The following is a 20,545-nucleotide window of genomic DNA, read 5'->3' on the forward strand; positions in this document are numbered from 1 at the left end:
CAACTTCGACTGCTAATTGATAATAAAACCGAATTAAAGCCAAAGGCCAAAGCGCATTTGGGTTTAATTTAATTTCCAGGTAAGGAGATTATCTGAGAGCCGCCTTCCGTGATGGCTTTATGCCGGTTCGACAACCTAAATAAGCATATAGCCTATATTTCAACAACGTAGAAAGGCTCAACATGGGCCTAGTGTGGTGCAGCAGATAGGACAGGCATGCAAATGTGGATGTTTTGAAAATAGTTTTTCTTCCCTCCAGATTTGGCAGTTTGAGATAATACAGTTATTCCTGGGAAGTGAATATGTAACTCAGCCTGTATAACGCAAATAGCTTAGCTAAGGAAAATGACTTCAAACTCCTTGAAGTCAAATTCTACTGACATTTGAATGCTGGTGTATTTGCATTTTGGCAGGGTCACCTAACAGGCTTTAGTTAATTTTGAAATCCACAGACACAGGAAATGGCATTCAAGTGCCAGATATCTTCTCCTGCCACAGTAAGTTCTGTGCAGGTGCAAGCGAACACAACATTTATGTTTCACTCACACACCCACGAGGACATTTGTGAGCGCTGCCAGGGTCCTTTGTGGCATTATCTGACCATACATCAAACCCTGGCGTCTGTCGGCGGCGCACAAAGAGCCGGGGATGAGCGTGGAGGTGTGCTGGCCTTCGGACGGCGGCAGCGTTTCATTAGGCTGCTGTAAATGCTGTGCTGCGAGGAGGCCGGGATGTTTATCACTGAGAGAATGGTGGCATTGTGAGTGTTTGACAGTTTGCGCCTTTCCTGTTGGCATGTGCACTTCTGTTTTTATTTTTTTATTAAAGGAGGATTTTAATCATCTTTATCACTGTAGAATTCAGACTTTTGTCTTTTTATTGTATTTTTTTAACCTCACGTAAAGCAAATTATGCCCTAGAAGGAAATACCTCAATTCAAATAAGTCGTAAAAACACTCTTTTACCGCTACAGTTCTTTCATTTGATGAATCTGTTAAGTGCCAGAGACGTAGGGATATGTTTCTAAAATATCCGCAGAGCGCGTCCCAACCCACAGCCTGAAAGTTTGCTTTGGCATTTTGCTTGAGAAACAAGTGAAGTAATAATTCGCTTTCATTAACCGATCTTTTCACAGGAAACAGTGTCTTGCGGATAATTGGAAGGTGCGGTAGCCATTGATTTGGAAGACTCTTCCTCTCGCCGCCATGTGTGTGTTGCTTTTGTTTGGAGTCACAAGCCTCCGCTCCAGGTCTGTGATTCGGCAGCACTCGTGCCTTCAGTGTAGCTGCCTGCAGAGCAGGTGCAGCCCTGAGTGACACGCTTCACTGCGAGGCAACGAGGCAGTCGTTGCCGTTGCCTCCCGAGAGAAGACGCTGAGCAAATTTGGGATTTCTGCGAGAAGCTGGTGCTCTTGCCGATCATTTGTCTTCTGCTTGCTGTGCTGTTTGAAACAGCTGAGGTGAATGCTGTCGCTTCTGCTCACTTCCTTCCACCACCACCCGCTTTTTACATTCATGTCAGTGTTGGTGCTTTCTAAATCGTCCCCCCGTCATTCAGTCCTGTGTGTGCAGAGAGGAGTGTGGCTGCCTGGGTTTGCTTCTCCCTCTTTGTTTGCTGTGGTAAACCCGCGAGCAGCTGCCTGTGGTAGGGTCTGGAGGGACCCTGAAGCTGTGTGTCCTCTCTTTGCCATCCTCTGCCAAGGTGGCATTATGCAAGCAGGGAGAGGGGTAGAGAGGCGGAGGAGGGCGGGCGGGGGAGTTCGTGTGGGGTTTGAGGGAGACGAAGTGGCGTCGGCGACCACAGTAAAGATGGAGGCGGCAGGCTGAGGGCTATGGAGGACGGTGCAGGAGAAGACATGCTCCCCTGAACTTTGCCTCCGTGTCAGGGTGGAGCTTGTCGATTTGGCAAAATTGTGCGGCATTGGACAAGGCTGCGCGCACTCTCGCACCCCCACCTGCTCTACCACCACCCTCTCTCTCTCTCTGTCCCTGCCACTACACAACCACCACCCCCCACCCACCCCGATCTCCTCCCAACCCTCTCCTCTTTCTCTTTTACCCTCCCTTTTCAGCTCTTGAAGCGAACGCATTGGCTGGGCTACAGGCATCTCGGTGCCAAATAGGTGGGCCCTACTCGCGCTGGCAGAGGCTCAAGCAATGGTTAGGGAAAGAACGCGGAGAGGACGAGAGACGGCCGGCGAGAAACAGAAAGAGAAAGAGAGAGAGTTGGAGAGAAAAGGGGGAAAAAAGAAGCAGCACTCAGCTTTGCCAGCGGTCGTATGCGCTCGTCCAACATTGATTCGGCTCTCTTATTTTTTTTCTCCCTCCTATTCTGTGCTCGGCTCTCCCTGGCCCCCCCATCTGTGTGTGTTTTTGAGCGTGTGTGTGTGTGTGTGTGAGTCTTGTGCCGGGCCCAGGGATCAGAACAGACACCACTACCAATAACACTTTGCCAAGGATTTTTTTTTTTCTTCCGAGATTCAATTTTTCAAATTTTTTATTTTTTTTGCGTAGCACAAAGGAGTTTTTATTGTAAATGCATTTGAACAACACTGTTGTTGAAGTCTTTTTTTTTTTTTTCCAACGTCATGCTTAACTGTTAATATTTTTTTATCTGATTTAAACTTTTTGTGCTCCAAGATTTTAAAATTTAAAAAAAAAATTTTTTTTTTCAAATTTAATTATTTGTTTTATTTTTTGTTTGTTTTGTCATCGTTTGCGTTTTTTTGCTGAAGACCTGCGGTGAATTTTCTCGCCCAAAGTCTCAGACTCTCCTTGTTTTGGTTTTAAACTTTGGCCCACTGTTTTTAGCGAGCAGCGTGTTCTGCTAATTATTTTTTTACACCCCCAGCCCCCATCCAAGTTTTTTTTTCCTCTTTTTTTTTTTTTCATCTGCTAATTCTCCACGCCCTGCCAAACCAGCACCCGCTTTACATCGGGGAGCGCGGAAGGGAAAAAAAAAAAAAAACTGGTGCAGGAGATTTTTTTTTTTTTTCACTTTTAACGCCGTGCCAAATTTATGATGAGAGTGCAAAATGGTAACTACCAGGCCGTCTGTCTTCCTCTAGCAGTGTGCTTTGCTGTGGTGATTTGTGTCTGCTTTCAGTTTGTTGTGGAAATGTGAGTCTGGTTGGAGCTCCCCTTGCATGGTAGCTGAGATAGGGAGATGGTATGGCTGATCTTTTAGCGGCACATTTCAACAGTGGTCTAGTGGCGGCAAAGCTTGGCGGTGGTGAGCGACCGATGTGTGGCAACCCTGGCACAGGAACGCTGTGGCGAGATCTGGGCTTTGTTGCCCAGAGATATGTAGTGAAGGTATTATGGTACAACAGAATAACTTGTCTTTTTGGTGCAGAAACCCGGGAGTGCAACTTGGCTCAGTTTTTCATTTGCCTCTGGATACGTGCTTTGTAAAATCTCCTTGCGTTGGATGTTTTTTGTCGTTTTTGTTGTTTTTTCTGTGAAAGACTGCTTTACACGAGACATTTCTGCATCTTCCAGCTAAGATAAATGTTCTTTTTCCTGCATGTTTGCATGCTTTTGAATCAATACATTTTAGGGATGATATTTTTGCAATACGTTCCAGTTCAAATTCATGTTTGATTTAAATCTTTTTGCTATGCTAAGGAGGACATCCAAACACTCTGTTTTCCTTTTTTGTCACATTTTCATTTCCTATTTTTATTGAAATGTTTTTTTTTGTCTCTTTCAAATTTCAAACGTTTTCTCAACATCACACCTTCCTGTCTCTCATCAGGATGAATTTCATCCCTTCATTGAGGCCCTCCTCCCCCATGTCCGTGCCTTTTCCTACACCTGGTTCAACCTGCAGGCCCGCAAGCGCAAATACTTCAAGAAGCACGAAAAGAGGATGACCAAGGATGAGGAGCGCGCGGTGAAGGACGAGCTGCTGGGGGAGAAGCCAGAGATCAAGCAGAAGTGGGCCTCGCGCCTGCTGGCCAAGCTCCGCAAGGACATCCGGCCTGAGTTCCGCGAGGACTTTGTGCTCACCATCACAGGGAAGAAGCCTCCCTGCTGCGTCCTCTCCAACCCTGACCAGAAGGGCAAGATCCGCCGCATCGACTGCCTCCGCCAGGCCGACAAGGTGTGGAGGCTGGACCTGGTCATGGTCATCCTGTTTAAGGGCAGCCCCCTGGAGAGCACGGACGGCGAGCGGCTGGTCAAGTCGCCCCAGTGCTCCAACCACGGTCTGTGCGTCCAGCCGCACCACATTGGGGTGACGGTCAAGGAGCTGGATCTCTACCTTGCCTACTTCGTCCACACACCAGGTATGTGGTGCCCACAGATCGCACAGCGAGCCCTCACACACCAGTCGGTTTGACACACACACACACACACACACACACGCTTTGGCATTAGAGTCACAGCTTAGACCCAGCCCTGCACTGTGTACCAAGCAGACCCCGTGCCAAGCTTTTATAACCCAGTCAGGACTGAGATGAGGACCATGCCTCGGCATTTAAAGGGACAGTCTGCGCTGAAAACCCGCCACGAGAAAAAAAAAAGGGAAAAATTGAAATGGATGTTTCTATCTGGTTTAAAGAGATTCAGAAAATTTGACAGTCGGGCTTAAAATTCGTGTTTACTAAGATATGTTTGCATTGGTACATTTGTTCAAGCATTTGTGTGCAAATTTGCCTAAATCCAAATGTACATGTTTTGCGGTGCCATCAGTAAACAAAAGCATCTGCAAACCTGTTTATCTGTGCGTGTGAGTGTGTGTGTGTGTGTGTGTGTTTACGTGCGTGTGAGAAGCAGCTTGTCATGTGCCTCTAATCCCTGTGTATGTGCACCGTGAGACTGGTCATAGCAGCGCGGCGTGTATCTGCGGGTTCTGGTGTGTGCGTGGTGGTCTGGAGAGCACGGTGACAGCTGGCCTGGTCCCAGGTAGTTTAGGAGGCAGGGAGAGTCGGTCTGTCTGTCAGCCTATCGCTGCTCTCCGCACACACACACACACACACACACACTCACACTCCAGCAGCCCCGCTCGCTGTTCACAGATGTGAAATGTTTAATTTTCCCAAATTTGCCACACGTTTCGTAAATTGGAATAATCAAATGCATTAATATGTGAGGACGTTGTTCCACACTGTTAAATATAATAGATTATTCTCTCTGTTACTGATGCAAAATCATCATTAACCGAAGACAAATGCAGAATCTGAATGGTAATTTAACACGATGATGTGAAATAACTAAATCCTCATTTTGTTCGTTGCTTTGCAACCAAAATGGATAAAACACTAGAACATTATTATATTTAACGATGCCGATTTGAAGCTATTTTTAAGGTATTACCAAGGTCTGACGCTTCTGCAGCGATTCGAAACAATTTGCCCGTGAGTTGATGTCATGTGTTTCTTCTTTGAAAATGCCTTTGATATAACCTGAATTTAACAGCGGTTTTGCAGGTGTTGCTGTGAGTCAATTAAACATGTTTGTAGTTGCTTAAATATGTGCTGCCAAAAGGTTGAACGGCAGCTACAGAGTGTTGGATAAATTGACATATTGCGCTGAGGTGTGCCGTCCCTCCTCTCCGCTGATCCGCTTTAATGTCTGTTTCCGTCAGGTGTTTGCGGTTTGACTCAGGTGTAAAGCCCGGCTTCAGCCCTTTGCTGTTGCCCTGCGTTCTCTCGCTGGCACACAGTTCCGGGGCCTTAATTCTTCTCCTTGGCAGGGAGGTGCAGAGCTCCTCTGTGACAGGGTCCCTCATGCCAGGCTCCTTTCAGCCCAGTGTGTAACTCGGCTTGAGTTTGCGGGGCCTTTGCGAGCGCCTCTTCCTGATTCACAATGCGCTGTGGCGAACCGCCGCTCAGATTAGCTCCCAGAGCAGCCTGCTGCCCCTTGGAGAAAAGCCTTTTTTTTTCCCCCTCTTTTTTGTTTTTAAAAAAAAAAGTCTGTGGCAGAATCCTCCAGCTCACACCGTGCTCATAATTTCATTCCTTTTTAGCACATAAATGACTCTTCCTCCTAAAAATATGCTTTAGTTTAGCTGCTTTTCAAGTACCGAACCATCTCCTGGTGTTCTGTAGAGTTGCTCATTTTTGTGCTCCCGGAAAAGCCGAATGTTTGAGAAGGAGAGGGTTTCCTGCTCTGGCCCTGCTCAGCTTTCCCGCGGCAGCCTGAGCAGCACCTTGTGAAGAGCTGAGCAGGAAATACGTGGAATAAAACAAAAAAAACAACCGTCTGTTTTGGTTTTTCCACGAGACGAGCTGGGGTTAACGAGAGTTCACAGAGGACAGGCAGACAGTGGCTCCACTCTAACATTTTGGGTGGCAGCGTTACAGTTTTATTCTTAGCTCCCCCGTTCCAGGGTGTCTGTGTCTTGCGGAAGCTATGGGTTGCCAGGCCTGATGATTGGACCGCAGCCTGTCTCCGCCGCTGTGTTTCTGTCCTCTTGTCCCCGCTGATGTCACTGTTGCCAGCTCTGCTTTCAATGATGGACAGAGATACACCTCTCCGCACGCACACACATGCACTAACCCCCCCCTCCTCCATACAGTGTGCGTCTCTGCTTTTGTCCAATTATAGAGTTGGGCCCCTCCAAGCGGGGCAGTGAGAGCAGGGACACATCAAAGCTGCTGCGCTTCTGCACTGCAGCTGCAGAGCAAGGTCCCACTACCAAAACAAGCCTGATCCTTTTCCTTTGACAAGTACCTGCTTATACACACGCACACACACACACACACACACACACACACGCACACACACACACACACACACGCAGCATGATGATGTGATTGCCACAGACTGATGAGACTGGTTCAATTTCTTCTCACTGACTGCCGCTTTCGATGATGAGAATAATAGTTCTGGGATGTGGAGGAAATCGCAGAGATAGAAAGGAGAGGGGGTGGATCTGATCTCATCTTTGATCGCACACGGCTATCGAAACCGAGGTCTGGCTCAGCAGCCGGGCGCCTGGAGGAGGCCCTCCTCCACCTAGACACCCCCCCCCCAGCTCAGGTCATGTTTTTCGAAGTTCCACGTTTGTCGGCCTGGCGACGCCGCAGAGCTCCAGCATTAGTCATGTTTGGAGCGCGAGCCTCATACGGCTTTCATTACTTGTGCTGTTATGATGAAAAGATGTTTCTGAGAGCACAGCCTCAATATTTGTTCTCCGCGCTGGAGACAGACGGACCAGAGAGGTGCCTGGGCCAGGTCCGAAAGCCAAGAGCGTGTGTGTGCCAGACTGCGCCGTATCTCCACGCTGCTACGATGTGACTGCGAGCCTCAGATGTTCATTCACCCATCAGCCTGTCTCTGTGTGTTGTCCCGACGTTCTGAACGACCAAGAGAAAATCTCTTTTTAAAAGAGACAAACAAAGGAAGGGACAGACTGATAGACTTAATGCCTTCAACTCACCGTAATCCATCACACACATCTTATCTGCTGTGCCCAATATCCTGAGCTTCAAAAGGAGGTTGCATTATCAGATGTGTGGTTGCATATGAAGAAGAGACCAAAAAGGAGCAGGTTTTTTTTACATTGTTGCTTTATTTTTAGCAGAATATGCGCAGCAGCACCAGCCGCCATCGTACGCCGTGGTTCGACGTGTGTTTCCAAAAGAGGGACCTGCAATGATTAAAAGAACAAAAAAGCAATCTCCAGCTTTCCCTGGCTGATTGTGTTGCTCAGAGCAGAGACTTTTCTGGACGGAGAGCAGACCCGTGCTCCGGTTTTCTGGCACCGCTCCGTAACCCGGGCCGACGGAGAAACAGAGCGTCGGCGCCGGGGGGAGCCGCATTCATCGGGTGTGAAAAATAAAATAAAATAAAACTTTCAGCGGAAACTTTCCTCTGCTCTGTTGTCATTCGAAATAAAGCGCCCTATAAAGTTTGAGCTTCATCGTGAGCCCCTCTGATGGCGGGACGGCGTTGGTGACACCTTTTAATATGAGGCGGACGGGCCTCCGACAGCCGCCACTTGGCCCGCGCTCCCCAGCTTTTCCAGTTAGCAACGCATGTGTGCGCACGTGCCACAGGAAAAAGGAAGACAGCAGAGGAGCAGGGTGTGTGGAGTCTAAGGAATCACTGGTAAACAGATTATTCCAGAGCGATCGCGCTTCCAAATGATGAAAAGACGCGAACGGTTCCGCTCAGGCTCGGTCCGATCCCCTGACCTCTTTTGACCGCTCTCTCACCGCTCTCCTCCACCTCTCCTCCACCTCTATAGACTATGGTCTTGGTAGAAAGCCAGCCTGCTTCGTATTCACTCTAATTATCCAGTTTAGTGAATAATACTGAAAAAGATGCACAAAAGGCTGAGTGTATGATTGAATTATGGGTAATTTTGAAATGAAAGTTGGGTCTTAGCTTTGCAAATAGAAAAATTCTTTGTAGCAGAAAGTGCTTCATGTGGGCAACATGGAGCAGCTTTATTTCCTAATTTCACTGTACAGTGACTTTTAATTATTTGTGTAATTAAGATTAATAAATAAATGTTGTGGTGTCTCTTTAGGAGTGCTCCTCACTTCACTTTTTTCCTTTAACAAACAGAAATGTATTTATTTATTAAATACAAGAAACTGAATTAGTAAAGAGCAAGAACTTATAGTAATGGTCCAGCAAATGAAACAAGACAAGTAAGATGTGCCAGAGTGAGGAATTACGTGGTTTTTTTCCTCCTCTCTATAAATAGCAAGCAGGAAGAAAAAAACAAAACAACGCACCTTTAATCCCGTAGTTTCTCCGCTGTGTTATTCTTCGTCTCTAACACTGTTTGTCCTCTCCTTCCTCTGTACGAGCGCCAGGCCTGAAATCTGCCTGTCCGCTCAAAACATACGTGTCCCCACGTAGGAGGGGCGGCTTGGCTCCGGAGCCGCCGGGGCCGAGGGGCAGAGAGCAGGAGGAGAGGAGAAGAGCAGAAAGGAAGGAGGAAAGAGGAGAGCAGTCTTTTCTGGGCCGTTTCCCAGCAGCTAGAATCTGATCGGTTCTCCTCACGTCTTGTTCCCGCGGTCCAGTGGAGCAGAGCACACGGAGGCTGCCCTGTAATCGGGGCAGCTCTTTCCATACGGAGAACGTGTGTGTGTGGATCTTTATTTACAGCCTTTTTTAAAAAAAGGACTTGTACTCTAACAAATCCTCTTAAACAAAATAAGCTAAATGAAAATTCTTGAAACAAACCCTAATGATTGGTGGATAAAAGCCTCATTTGTTTTCTCATATGACGGTAATAAATGTCACTCATAGCTGTTAGGATGATATTGAGCGCCGATATAAAGTAAAAAGAAAAGCATAGAATGAAGATAATGCGAAATGCCATGCTGACAACAAAGACAGAGGGAGGGCACATATTCAGGCTAGTGGGGCTGGTTGGCAGCGTTTGGCACCCAAAGCTGCAGCTCTGTTTGGAAGGTGCCAGCTTTTCAAACCGACACACAGTCTCTGCCAACTTCTCCTCTTCTGATCCTTTTCTTTCTCTCTCATTTTAACATTTTTCCCCCCATATCCTTGTTTTCGCTTAACGCTTCTTCCCCTCTGCGCCCCTTTACCAGCGCTCCTGTGGGTGCTTTCTCACCACGGGCTGCCAGAACAGGCGAGCCGCACATTTTCAAATCAGGTCTTATTTTGCGGAGATGTCGGCACGTTGAATAAAATGACTATCACGGTACCAGACGCGCTCCTTTTTTCCTTTTTTTTCTGCTCCCCCCTTTTTTTTCTTTCCCTTCAAAACCTCTTCCAAGCGCATTTTTAGCGGAGCGAATATTGTTACTCGGTGTGATGGTGCCTGTGTGGACTCGGGTCCAAAACAAAATGGAGGATAAAACACAGATCCTCTCCAATCAGAGCAGCGAGCGATTCCACATGTGGAAAAGAACTGTTAAAGGCAAATAAGCAATTGTAAATGATTAATATAATGTGTGCCTTTTGAATAATTTTGACTTTGGCTAAATGTCTTAATAGGCAGAGCAGGAAATGGAAGTCTGAATTAAGAGTTGAAGGATTTAGAGGGGATGGAAAACGTGCATTGTTCATCAGTCTGGACAGAGACCCGGGGCCCCAGCCGTGAGTGATGGGAGAAAGCGTTAAACGCTGGGTGTGGGGCTGGATGGAATTACTCAATAATGATCAGAAAATTAGAGCCATTATTGAGCGAGAGTAAACAGGCCTCTCTAAGTGTGAAAGGCCCCTATTCAGCCAGGACCAGGAGCAGGGCTCCTTTCTTCCTTTCATGGATCCACCCATGGCCTCAAGAGCCCCTCTTTTGTTAACTGAAATAACAGAGTGAATATATGGGCCTGCAGAGGTGGGGGGTCCTGCTCCCTGTGATGAGCACAGTATGGAATACAGCTACTGACTGTATGCTCCATGCCTTTTATTTGAGCATTATGTTCTATTTGCTTCGAGCCTTTTCTAACTTTTCCCGATGATTATCCAGACAAACTAGTCTAATTAACCGTTTGATGTATTTACATAAGACTCTCTCACCAAGTCCAGAAACGCTGGCAGCGCCTTTTTTTTTTTTTCCCATGTGCACCTGGGTGTCTCTTTTCCGTTAGCATCACTTAAAGCGCGGCGCTCCTTTCTTTCGGCATCCGGTGAGGCGACAGTCAGGGGAAGGTGGGTGCAAACTAGGCGCTAATGCGACTACTTCCGTGTTTGTCAGCGCAAATGTTCTAATTAACGGGAAAGGGATAAATAAATAAACTTGCCGTGTCACTGAGCAGCTGAACAGCAAATGTGGCGCTCAGACAGAGACAAAGGAAAATGAAGAGGGATTTATGCTGTGGAGAGAGAAAAGGAGGCTACGTTTCCTCTCTTTTTTTCTTTTTCTTTGCATCACTTCCAAGCGCTTTACTGCTCTCGGATTAAGATTACTTTGACAATGATCATAATTCTAACACTGTTTTTTTTTTATGTTGTTTTATTAATGGACGATTCGGTCTCTTATGTGAGTCCAGCATGTTCCATTGCATATATTAAAGGCAGTTTTTCTTCTCTTTTCTTTACTGACTTGCCCTCACTTATCTCAGCCTCACATTCCTGAGTAATCATCCATCTTATTCATCCAGCTCCCTTCTTCTTCTTCATACTTTTTGTGAAGACACTCTTCAGAGCAGGACTCTGTCCAGCTCTGGGCTCCCGCTCAAGAGGAAAAAAAATAAAAAATCACCTGACTCGTTCACTCACTTTCTCCGTCTGTTTGCTTTTCGTGTGGACGGCCAGCTCCATTTCACAGGCTTTGGATGGTTACGTTCTCATTATACCCATCAACTGTCAGCGCTAAAGTCTCCCGTCTATAATTTCAGACCTATTTGAATTCCTATTGGCAGTTCAGATGCATACATTTCTTAAAAGGTAGGAAAATACCGTGTTTTGTTTCTTTTTTTTTTTTGTTGGGGTTTTTTTCCGCCCTCCTCCTCTTCCTCCTCCCTGATGAGCAATGAAATATGGAGGAGATTAGAGGGAAAAAATGAGTTTTTGATGATACATTCTTTGGATACATTTATCAGAAAAACGCATGCCAAAACATCTACTTTAATTTTTGTGTATTTTTTTTATCTTTGAAAAGTTCTTTTTTTCGAGGCAAACCTGACGGCTCTCATGCGTCAGACGGCTTAACTGTATCTTTGCACCGGGTAGCTGTCCAGAAAGGCAGATGAATAGAGTTGCCATGGCCACGCAGCTTTTTTTTTTTTTCCCTCAGTGCACCTTTGCTGGGTGATTTCCAAGGAGTGTCAGCGACTGGCCTGGTTGGCACGGCGAGCGGCCGTGCAGTGCTGGGTTGTTTCCGTGGCGCTTCGGAGCACAGAACTCTGCCAGAGGAATCCACTCAGATCACTTTCACTCTATAGAGGGCATCCCCCGAAACTCATGCAAACAGATAAGCAGATACCTATACAGTTAGTAACAACACGGTGACCGCTGAGGCTCTGAGTCAACACCGAGGCAGATTGCGATTCTTAGATTTACAATGGTCGTATTCCTTTGCGGGAAGGAGGGATATTAGGGCTATTTCTGGTTATAATAAACACTTGTCATTGGACACGGACCAAGTGAGACATATAAAAATGTCACTGTAATTTTAGAACCTCAATGTTATTCACACATTTTGTTAGGCTCGGATCAGTCCGGAGGGCTTTTTATCCCCGAAGTTGCTAAAAGTGAGATGGCAGCTCAGATATGGTTTCCTTACAAAAGCAGGCGAGACGTCCATACAAAAGACTCGCCTGCAGGCAAAACAATGGTTTAGACGTTAGCTCAGCTTCCTCGTTGGAGCGTCACGCACTCCACTCCCGTATGTAAAAACCATCACCAAAAAGGTATCATAAGTCCTAACCCTGGCTCTCACATTTTGGCAACTGGTAGTTTCTACCATCACATTTGGTTGGTCTTACACTCAATGTGCTTTACACAAATGCTACCCAAACACCGAACTGAGATGTGTTTCATGTTTGATATGTCTTAGCTTTTGCTGGCATGACAGCAGTGTGTTCGGTGAGAGCATCCATCACCGATTTTTATACTCGGGGCAGCCACGTCAAATTTTGAGGTCAGGGCTGGTGGGATTCCTCCAATTAGTTTTTTTTAGTTGGGAATTCGTCTTAAAGGGGCATTCCAGCATATTTGTTTTTTCCTTTCTTTACAGTTGCAATTTTGAACTTCAAATTAAATGCACCAGAACGTACAAAATGCCAAATGTTTTATGCTGGGTTTATACATTATATCCCCTGTGCCAGTGATATTATTTGCATTAGAATAGATTTTATTGTACGTTATTATGAGCGCTCACACAAAGGTGGAGGGGTGGCGAAAGGTTGAGAACCACAGACCAAGGAGGGTACAGGAACATTTTCATATGTTTTTGTCTGTGTCCTTCTGCACCCCTGGTGTCAAAAACGTACCTAGCCGGAGACTAAGAACATTTACTTTCTTACGGAATGGCTCACACGGAGACAAACAACCATGCACGCTCACACCTACTTTCAGTTTTAGAATCACCGGTTAACCTAAAATGCGTGCTTTTGGACTGTCGGAAGAAGCTGGAGCACTTGCAAAAAAGCCCAAGCGGGCGCAGAGAGAGCACTCCACACAGAAGGGCCCCAGCTGAGATTCAAACAAGGTCAGAGTGTAGATGACAAACATTAACTACAGTTCACACACTGTGTATCCTTCCATTAGGACCGTCGCTGTGCTTTCCGATAAGTAATGCAGTCTGATTTTCCATAATTAAAGATCAACCCTCTGTCCCCCAGTGGCTCTGCGATCCTTAGAAGTGAAGTGTGTGAAGACTGCTTTCAAGTGTTCGTGTGTGTGTACTCCAGTAGAGTGAGTATGCTCATGTGTGCCGTAGAAGCGGGCTGAGTGACAACAAACACTGTCTGCAGCGGAACACATGAGCCCCCCTCTACCGGATCCCCGCAGCACCTGAGCCCCCCTTCACACCTGATGCCTGTGGGCCTTGTGTGTTCACACGGGGAGAGAGCGATGAACACTGTGCGACCCAGCTGGAAGCTGGCTCGGAGGTAAACCAGACCCCCCCCCTTCGCTGGTCTTTCACTGGGTGCAATCTGTCACCACAAAAGTGGAAAGTTGTAAAACCCGTACGATCTCTTGAAAAATTAATCCGCGGGGAAGCAATCTGCAAACGATTCCGAGGTGCTGATCATTACTGTTACGCTCATTATTCAGCATTTCAAGGCCTCTGATATCACTCAAGTGGCAGCAGCGACGGAGCTGATCTGCTCTGTTATTTGCCTTTTGTGTGGTAACATTTGATTGGTGTATTATTAGACTAGGACCACCCTGCTTCTGAGCCCCACTTGAGTTTCCATTCTTCTGCTGCCCGGCTTTAATGTCAGGCTCTCCTCCAGCTGCCCAGACGTACAGGGGAGCGCAGAGAGAGCCGAGGTAAAGGCAGGAGACGGGCACAGCCGCTGCAAGTGCTTCAGCGGAATGGCGATAGAGAAAGTAATCCAAGCCTCGGTGTTTATTTTAAGAGCTGATGATCTAGAGATGGCCATTAAAAGCAGAGGGCAAACAATTTAGGAGCAGTAAATCTGAGAGGAGGAGAGGGGTGGATGGGGAAGGGAGGGGTGAGGGTTTTTTTTCTGCCACTCTCTCTGTCCCGCTCGCTTTCCTTTCGTGCTGGAAAAAAAAAAAGAAGAAGAAGAAAAAAATAGAGATGACAGTGAATAAGAGCAATCTGGCCTTCATTCTGCGGTTTAGATTTTTATCTGCGGTTTTGGCCCTGAGCATCTCAGCCCCCCCCCCCCCCCACTGTCTGGGATTTTATTGTTATTTCTGTTCTTTTCATCTGGGTATAAGTTCCCTTTTGACAGGGCTGTAAAACAGACCTTAACGAGACACCGTTCACACCGTGCAGCATCACAACTAACCCCACCGCTCTGATCGAGGCCTCCATCAAGGCACAAACACAAATCTGATTATTCCAAGACCTGCGTGCGAGAAATGCTTCCAACTTTTTCTCTGCTCAGATGGACTCAAAGAGTTTGGCATCGGATTCACAACTGCTACATGAGCAAATTAAAGATGTCTCACCCAGAGAGACTTTGATTAAACCATCCGCCATCTCACTCAGGGGTGAATCTGATCCGGTCTCTTAGCACAAAAGTCTCTTTACCGAGTTCAGACATTTTGACATTTATTATATTATCCACACACACACACACATATATATATATATATATATATATATATATATATATATATATATTCAATGAGTAATTCTCTTGAGCTAACATAAGGAAACAGCAGCCCTGGTCACAGTCTTACAGTTTTTAAGCACTGATTTTATTGTCCTTGAAATAAAAAAAACTGAAAACCTTCCATTTATAGCTTTTTATGGGTAGTCCATTTGTGTCTATATTTATATTTTTCTCTCTTGAATGAGCACGTGGCATTTTTCACGTACATGCGCTGATTGGACTGCACACTGGGTCCTTTTACACGTCACGTACAGCATGACATTAACCTGTAAAACTTATTACTTAGTTACCCAGGTTGACTGTGGACATGGCTGAATTTCAAGAGGCTATTTTGAATCAGGTTTTCTGGATCGTAGAAGCACGTCTGGCATTTGTAACAAACAAAACATCTCGAAAATCGGTTTAGAATTCAGAGAGGTCTGTCTTTGCTCCTGACTGTGGACATACCTGTAGGCCTTGAGGAGGCGGGGCTTCCCCCTGACCACTATGGCGGCTTTGTTACCGCTCAAGTAAACTTGGTTTTGAACTTGTAGTAATCAATACAATCTGAAAGCGATGGATGAATATAGTTATTTGAATACTTGGCTTGAAATAATGGATTGGAATGATATTAGTAACAACAAACAGATGGTCGAAGTAACCAGTAAAAGTAATTGATGAAATGGTGAAATAGAGAAACCGACATATAATTGAAATCACAAGAAATGCTGTATACCGCTGACGCTAATGAGTAAACCGTTCTGTTTGATAAACATTATAGAAAAACAGCTGAAATAGTTCAAACTGATGGATAACATTATGGCCAATATAAATAGCGGTTTCCATGGCGGACTGTTCAAGTTCATATGAATATCAAAAAAAAAAAAAGAGAAGGGGGCTGAGAACCACTGCTGCACTTCATTATCTTCTTGTCAAATAGTTTGCAGTAACTGCTGATTGATGTAGATCGAGGCTGTCTTTTTGGCGCTGCAACATTTCCCTGACTTTTGTGTGTGTGTGTGTGTGTGTGTGTGTGTGTGTGTGTGTGTGTGTGTGTGCTTTCCCGAAGCTGTCGTCCCAGCGATGCACATTTGATATGCTACCCAAAACCCAACTAACAAAAAACTGTGGTCCCCCCCACCCCCGTCCCCCTCCACACTTCTAGTCTCGCCCGTCTCCTTTTCGTTGGTCTTTTAGATGTGTGATGAAGTAATCCCAACATATTTTATATCCTAATGCAAAACAAACAGAGCCAGATTACACACATTCTTCCCCATACCGATTCGTGGAAGTTGTTAACCAAATAAAGCTCCGATTTTCTCTTTCTCTTTCCATCCCACTTGTGCTCTCAGCGGATCTGTCCTGACTAGAACTCTTTGACTGAAATAGCCCCTAGCACAGAGCTTCTTTTGTGGCCAGGTTTTTTTTTTTGTATTATTATTTATTTATTTTTTTTCTACAAGGTGTTTGTGAAAAAGAACAGAATTTTCTCCTTTTCTGCCTCGCCTGGCTGTCGTGGTCCAGGTTTGTTCTGGTGTCTTACTCACACTGTTTATCACACATAGCGACGACATGCAGCTGGCCATGTAGCCCAAGTCCTCTCCCTGAACTTCCATGCCAGGTGCATTGGACATGTCTGTTGCAGTTCATCTGCTCCAAAGCCAGTCTTTGGACTGTTTATAAGTGTTGCTGTGGCTGGCATGCAAACACATGCTCTGTCGTAGTAACATGAAGCTATTTCAGCAGCACGAAGCAGCATCAACTCGTGGCAGAAGCCTGTTTGCCACAGAGCTAACAGCATTTATTTAACCCAACAGAAAAGCAACAGAACACAGTTTACTGAATTATATATATGTTAGATATTGGAAAGTGTTGCTGATTTGTCCATCCATTACCATACATTAGGGGAGGACACAATATTTTCAAGACTTAAATATTCATAATTGAAAGACCTTGAGTTAATAACCTCTTAATGCATTCCAGTATCCCAGCATCACCCACTTCAACCTCGGTAATGACAGAAAATAGAGTTAACACCTTTCTAACACTGTTAAGTAAGACTGTAGAGGCTTAATTAACAAAGAATTTCTAGCAGAACTGTTGGGTTGCATTAGATTCCACAGGTGCTCCTCACTGAGTGCTCGATGAGAGTGTGGTTAATAGGGAGTGATTTTGGACACTGCTTATGAATTCCACTTAGTTTGTGAGTGGAATTCATAAGCAGCAAAAAAAACATCCTCTCACCTGAGAACGCTTGAGTTTCTTTTTACTGGGACAGCTGCACTGGTCTTCTTTGGCCTGCAGCTTACATGTTAGCGGCCATCAAAGATATTAAGATAGTTGAGACATTCTGTGGTAGGTTTGCTGCTGTGTTTGGGATCATTGTCCTGTTGATGAGCCAGTTTCAGCCCAGCTTTAGCTGTGGGACAGATGGTCTCACATTTGACTCTAGAATACTTTGGTATCCAGAGGAGTTCATGTTGGACTCAATGACTGCAAGGTGTCCAGGTCCTGTGGCTGCAGAACAAGCCCAGATCATCAGCCCTCCACCACCGTGCTTGGCAGCTGGTATGAGGTGTTTGTGCTGATATGCTGTGTTTGGTTTCCTCCAAACGTGCTGCTGTGCATTATGACCAAACATCTCCACTTTGGTGTTGAGATGTGACTTTACAAACCTAAGCTGTGCTGCCATGTTCTTTTTAGAGAGAAGAGGCTTTCTCCTGCAGCCCTTCCAAACAGACCATACTTGTTCACTCTTTTTCTAGTTGTACTTTTCATTAACTTTGACCTGTAGACCTGTAGAGAGTCTGGGATGCAGCTCTTGGGTCTTGCTGAGTCACCACTCCTGGGAACATTGACAGCTGTCTGGAATGTGAAACCTTTGAATAATCTTTCTCTCTCTGTAGAATGGTGGACTCCACATGGTTTGGAAATGTCCTTAAAACCATTCTCATGGGCAGCAACAGTTGTTCTCTAAGATTGCTGAGGTCTTTCCTCCTTAGCATCTCCTAACTGCCAAAATCTCTGCTTTTATAGATTTTTTTTAAGTCCTGATGCATAAAACCTCAGCTTTGATAGAGAATTTACTTTCTTTTTCAGGTATCCTTAATGAATGTGCGGACGTACTGCAATGAGATGAAATATATCTCTACTCTGACTGGGTTTGTTCTGGACAGCAGTTCACTCACTGGCTTAACTGCTGGTTGCACTTTTTTAAGATGTGTACACCGTTGCTTTGGGGTGTAAATGATGCACCGTAAATGTGTTTATGCTGAGAATAATACTAGCTGGTTAACTAAGCCATTTTATTTTAGCACTGACAGAAAGAGGCACACTCACACACACTCTCCCTCCACCAGGCACACTTGTGTTCTGCACAGCCTGTCATTAGAGAAGCCTTGATGTGGTCACTGGGTGGCACTGAGGCCTCCTATTATTGTCGTTTTATGACAACTTTCACTCTCTCCCTCCAGTGTTCCCTCCCTCCTCTCTTCTCACTTTCTCCCCCTCCTGCGTACCACGTTCCTGCCTCTATTCCGCCTTCTCTCCACCCCACCCCGCTCCTCCCTCTGCCTCCCAACTGGTCCAAACCCACATCCATTCCTCTTACTGTTGCAACAGGATGCCTGTTTGTTTTTAGTGTGTAAACCATCCTGACACAGATCCCTGGGGCAAAGGGCGGAGATGAGAATATTTTTTGGTGGGGGGCGGGGACAGCAGACAGTTTGCTCTCCGTTTGCAGAGGTATGAACTGGGAGATGGAGGTGGTCCAGGCCTCGTTCCCAGCTCCATTGATTGTGGTTGACAGTTAATGCGTTTGGTTGTTTTGAATAATAGGGTTGGTGACCGCTGACGATTGGACTGTGCATATGTCACGCACAAATTAAAAAAGACTAGTTTACCCGGAGGTGGATTCGACGTTTACTAAAATGCTCGCATTTTTGCCTCTGCTCCCCCGCCCCTCCACCTGTCACACTTCTGTTTTGCTTTGACAATTTATGGCATTGTGATTTGTTTATTGTGGCTCACTCTGTAATTCATTATTCTACTGACTGAAGTTGAATAAACTGGGCTGATTGAACAGAAAGCTGTTACAGAGACCTTTCTTGTTCGAGCAAAACTGAAACGTTTACATTCGTGACTGTTTAAGAAATCAACTCGTGTTTATGTAAGTCAACGAGGCACTTATTTCAGATAATTCAGTAGAAATGGAAAGAGTTTTCTAACTAGCTTCAGGATTGTGTATATGCACCCTCCACACACACACACACACACACACACACACACCAAGTCTTTTGCCTGTCTGCACCTTCATTTGCGAGGTCTTTGGGAGTTTAGGCCCTGCAGCAGTGTTGGGTAAATGAGTGAAGAAGTGAGTCACCTGGGGACAGCAACAAGTAAATCCTGTTTCGATCAGCCCCAAGGCACTACTTGTTCCTTAATTTGGCTCTGAACACACTTTTCCTTCCCTTCTTGCAACTTAATCACCTCAGCACCTCCTCCTAATCTGGGCCGTGCACCCCTGCTCATTTTTTCAGGTTTTCTCAACTTGCTAAATCCTGTCTTTATCTTCGTCCTCTTGTTGCTCGCCCAAAGCTCTGCTTATCGCACACACGTGCAGTTCGATGGAATATGCACACTTTCCTCCTCTCCGTCATGTTGTAAAACCACCTGCTTGGTCAACTGAAGTGAGAAATGTGGACAAGTGGAGCAAGGGGACATTGAGACAGATGGGTCAACAGTATCTGCTTAAAGGAAGTGGACAAGCTGTCGGACACGGTCAGTGTGGTTGGAATGAGATGGGCTCTTTCCCTTTTCCTGACCAGACAGTTAGCATGGGGCTGTAATTAGCACCTCTAACCTTGTTAGAACTCCTAATTTAATTTTCGCTGGAAGCCCCATGACTAGTCTTACTAACGTTACAGCAAAAGATACATCACACATCTCACATGAAAGCCGCTGCAGGCAAACTGACACTTTGGAGCTTCCTGCTCCTGACTGGAGGTGCCACTTGAAGCACCAGCTGGGAATGTCAACACTCTGCCTCCATCTTCTCAGCTAAACTTTGCAGGCACTGATAACTCAGTGCAACTCTGGTGCGATTTTGAGCTGCAAACATTCTCGTTTTTTTAAAAAAAGGATAAAAAAGCGATACTTAAGACATGCATTTTCAAGTATGATATAATAACTAATGGGTTCATGTCTTACGCCTCAAATTGGTAGACTGTCTTCAACTTGATTATCAACTTGATTATAAAGGATTCTTCAATTCATATGTCAGTGTGGCTGAGAGAGCTCCAGCATGGCCTTTATTTCCCATTACAAGTGTATTTTTGTAACGGCTAAGGACCAATAGGTCTTCAGCGTTCCTTCTTGATCCATCTGTGCTCCTGGTGTGAGTATGACTTACAGTAGCGTGGAGGGTCTCTTGAGGTCAGGGAGCTGAAAATCACAAAGACATGTGGAATGCTGACAGTGGGCCAATACAAACATGCAGGCCTGGCTCTCCATCCACGCAGAGCTCAAGAACCACCAAGCTAGCTTACCACTGTCCTTTTGGCAAGGCCCAGAACCAAGCAAAGGCTATAGTCAATTATTTTTGGCCATTAGGGGGCAGAAACCTCGAGAAAAAAGTGATCAGGAAACCAAGCCCACCAGTAACCTCTTTCATAGAAATTTTGCAACAACAGAAAGATGGAGAGAGCAGTTAGATGGTAAGCTTTGTGGAGAATTCCACAGTCAGATATTTCTAACAGGAGTTGGCTGACACTAAAGAAACAAATCAAAGTAAGTGAATAATGGATCTGAAATTGTTCAAGAGAAAAATGGCCAGAAATAAGTAAGTTTTGCCAACCTTTAATTGTAGTCAGTTGG

At 45.6% G+C, this 20,545-nt stretch overlaps 1 protein-coding gene across 17 annotated transcripts in view; it reads left to right on the forward strand.

Moving 5' to 3' along the window:
* Positions 1 to 20,545, forward strand: part of nfixb (nuclear factor I/Xb) — a 147,484-nt gene that overhangs the window by 39,684 nt on the left and 87,255 nt on the right. For 7 of the 17 annotated variants that reach the window (XM_072368267.1, XM_072368269.1, XM_072368272.1 and 4 more), the window contains one exon: positions 3,757 to 4,288. In XM_072368267.1, the coding sequence (XP_072224368.1) occupies positions 3,757 to 4,288 (532 nt within the window). Of the gene's footprint in view, positions 1 to 2,912; positions 3,038 to 3,062; positions 3,315 to 3,756; positions 4,289 to 20,545 lie in introns of those variants that run through there. The other 10 variants (XM_072368275.1, XM_072368268.1, XM_072368273.1 and 7 more) reach the window with 7 other exon arrangements.

The sequence above is a fragment of the Leuresthes tenuis genome, unplaced genomic scaffold, assembly GCF_036924035.1.
Source record: "Leuresthes tenuis unplaced genomic scaffold, fLeuTen1.0.hap1 SCAF_17, whole genome shotgun sequence".
NCBI lineage: Eukaryota > Metazoa > Chordata > Actinopteri > Atheriniformes > Atherinopsidae > Leuresthes > Leuresthes tenuis.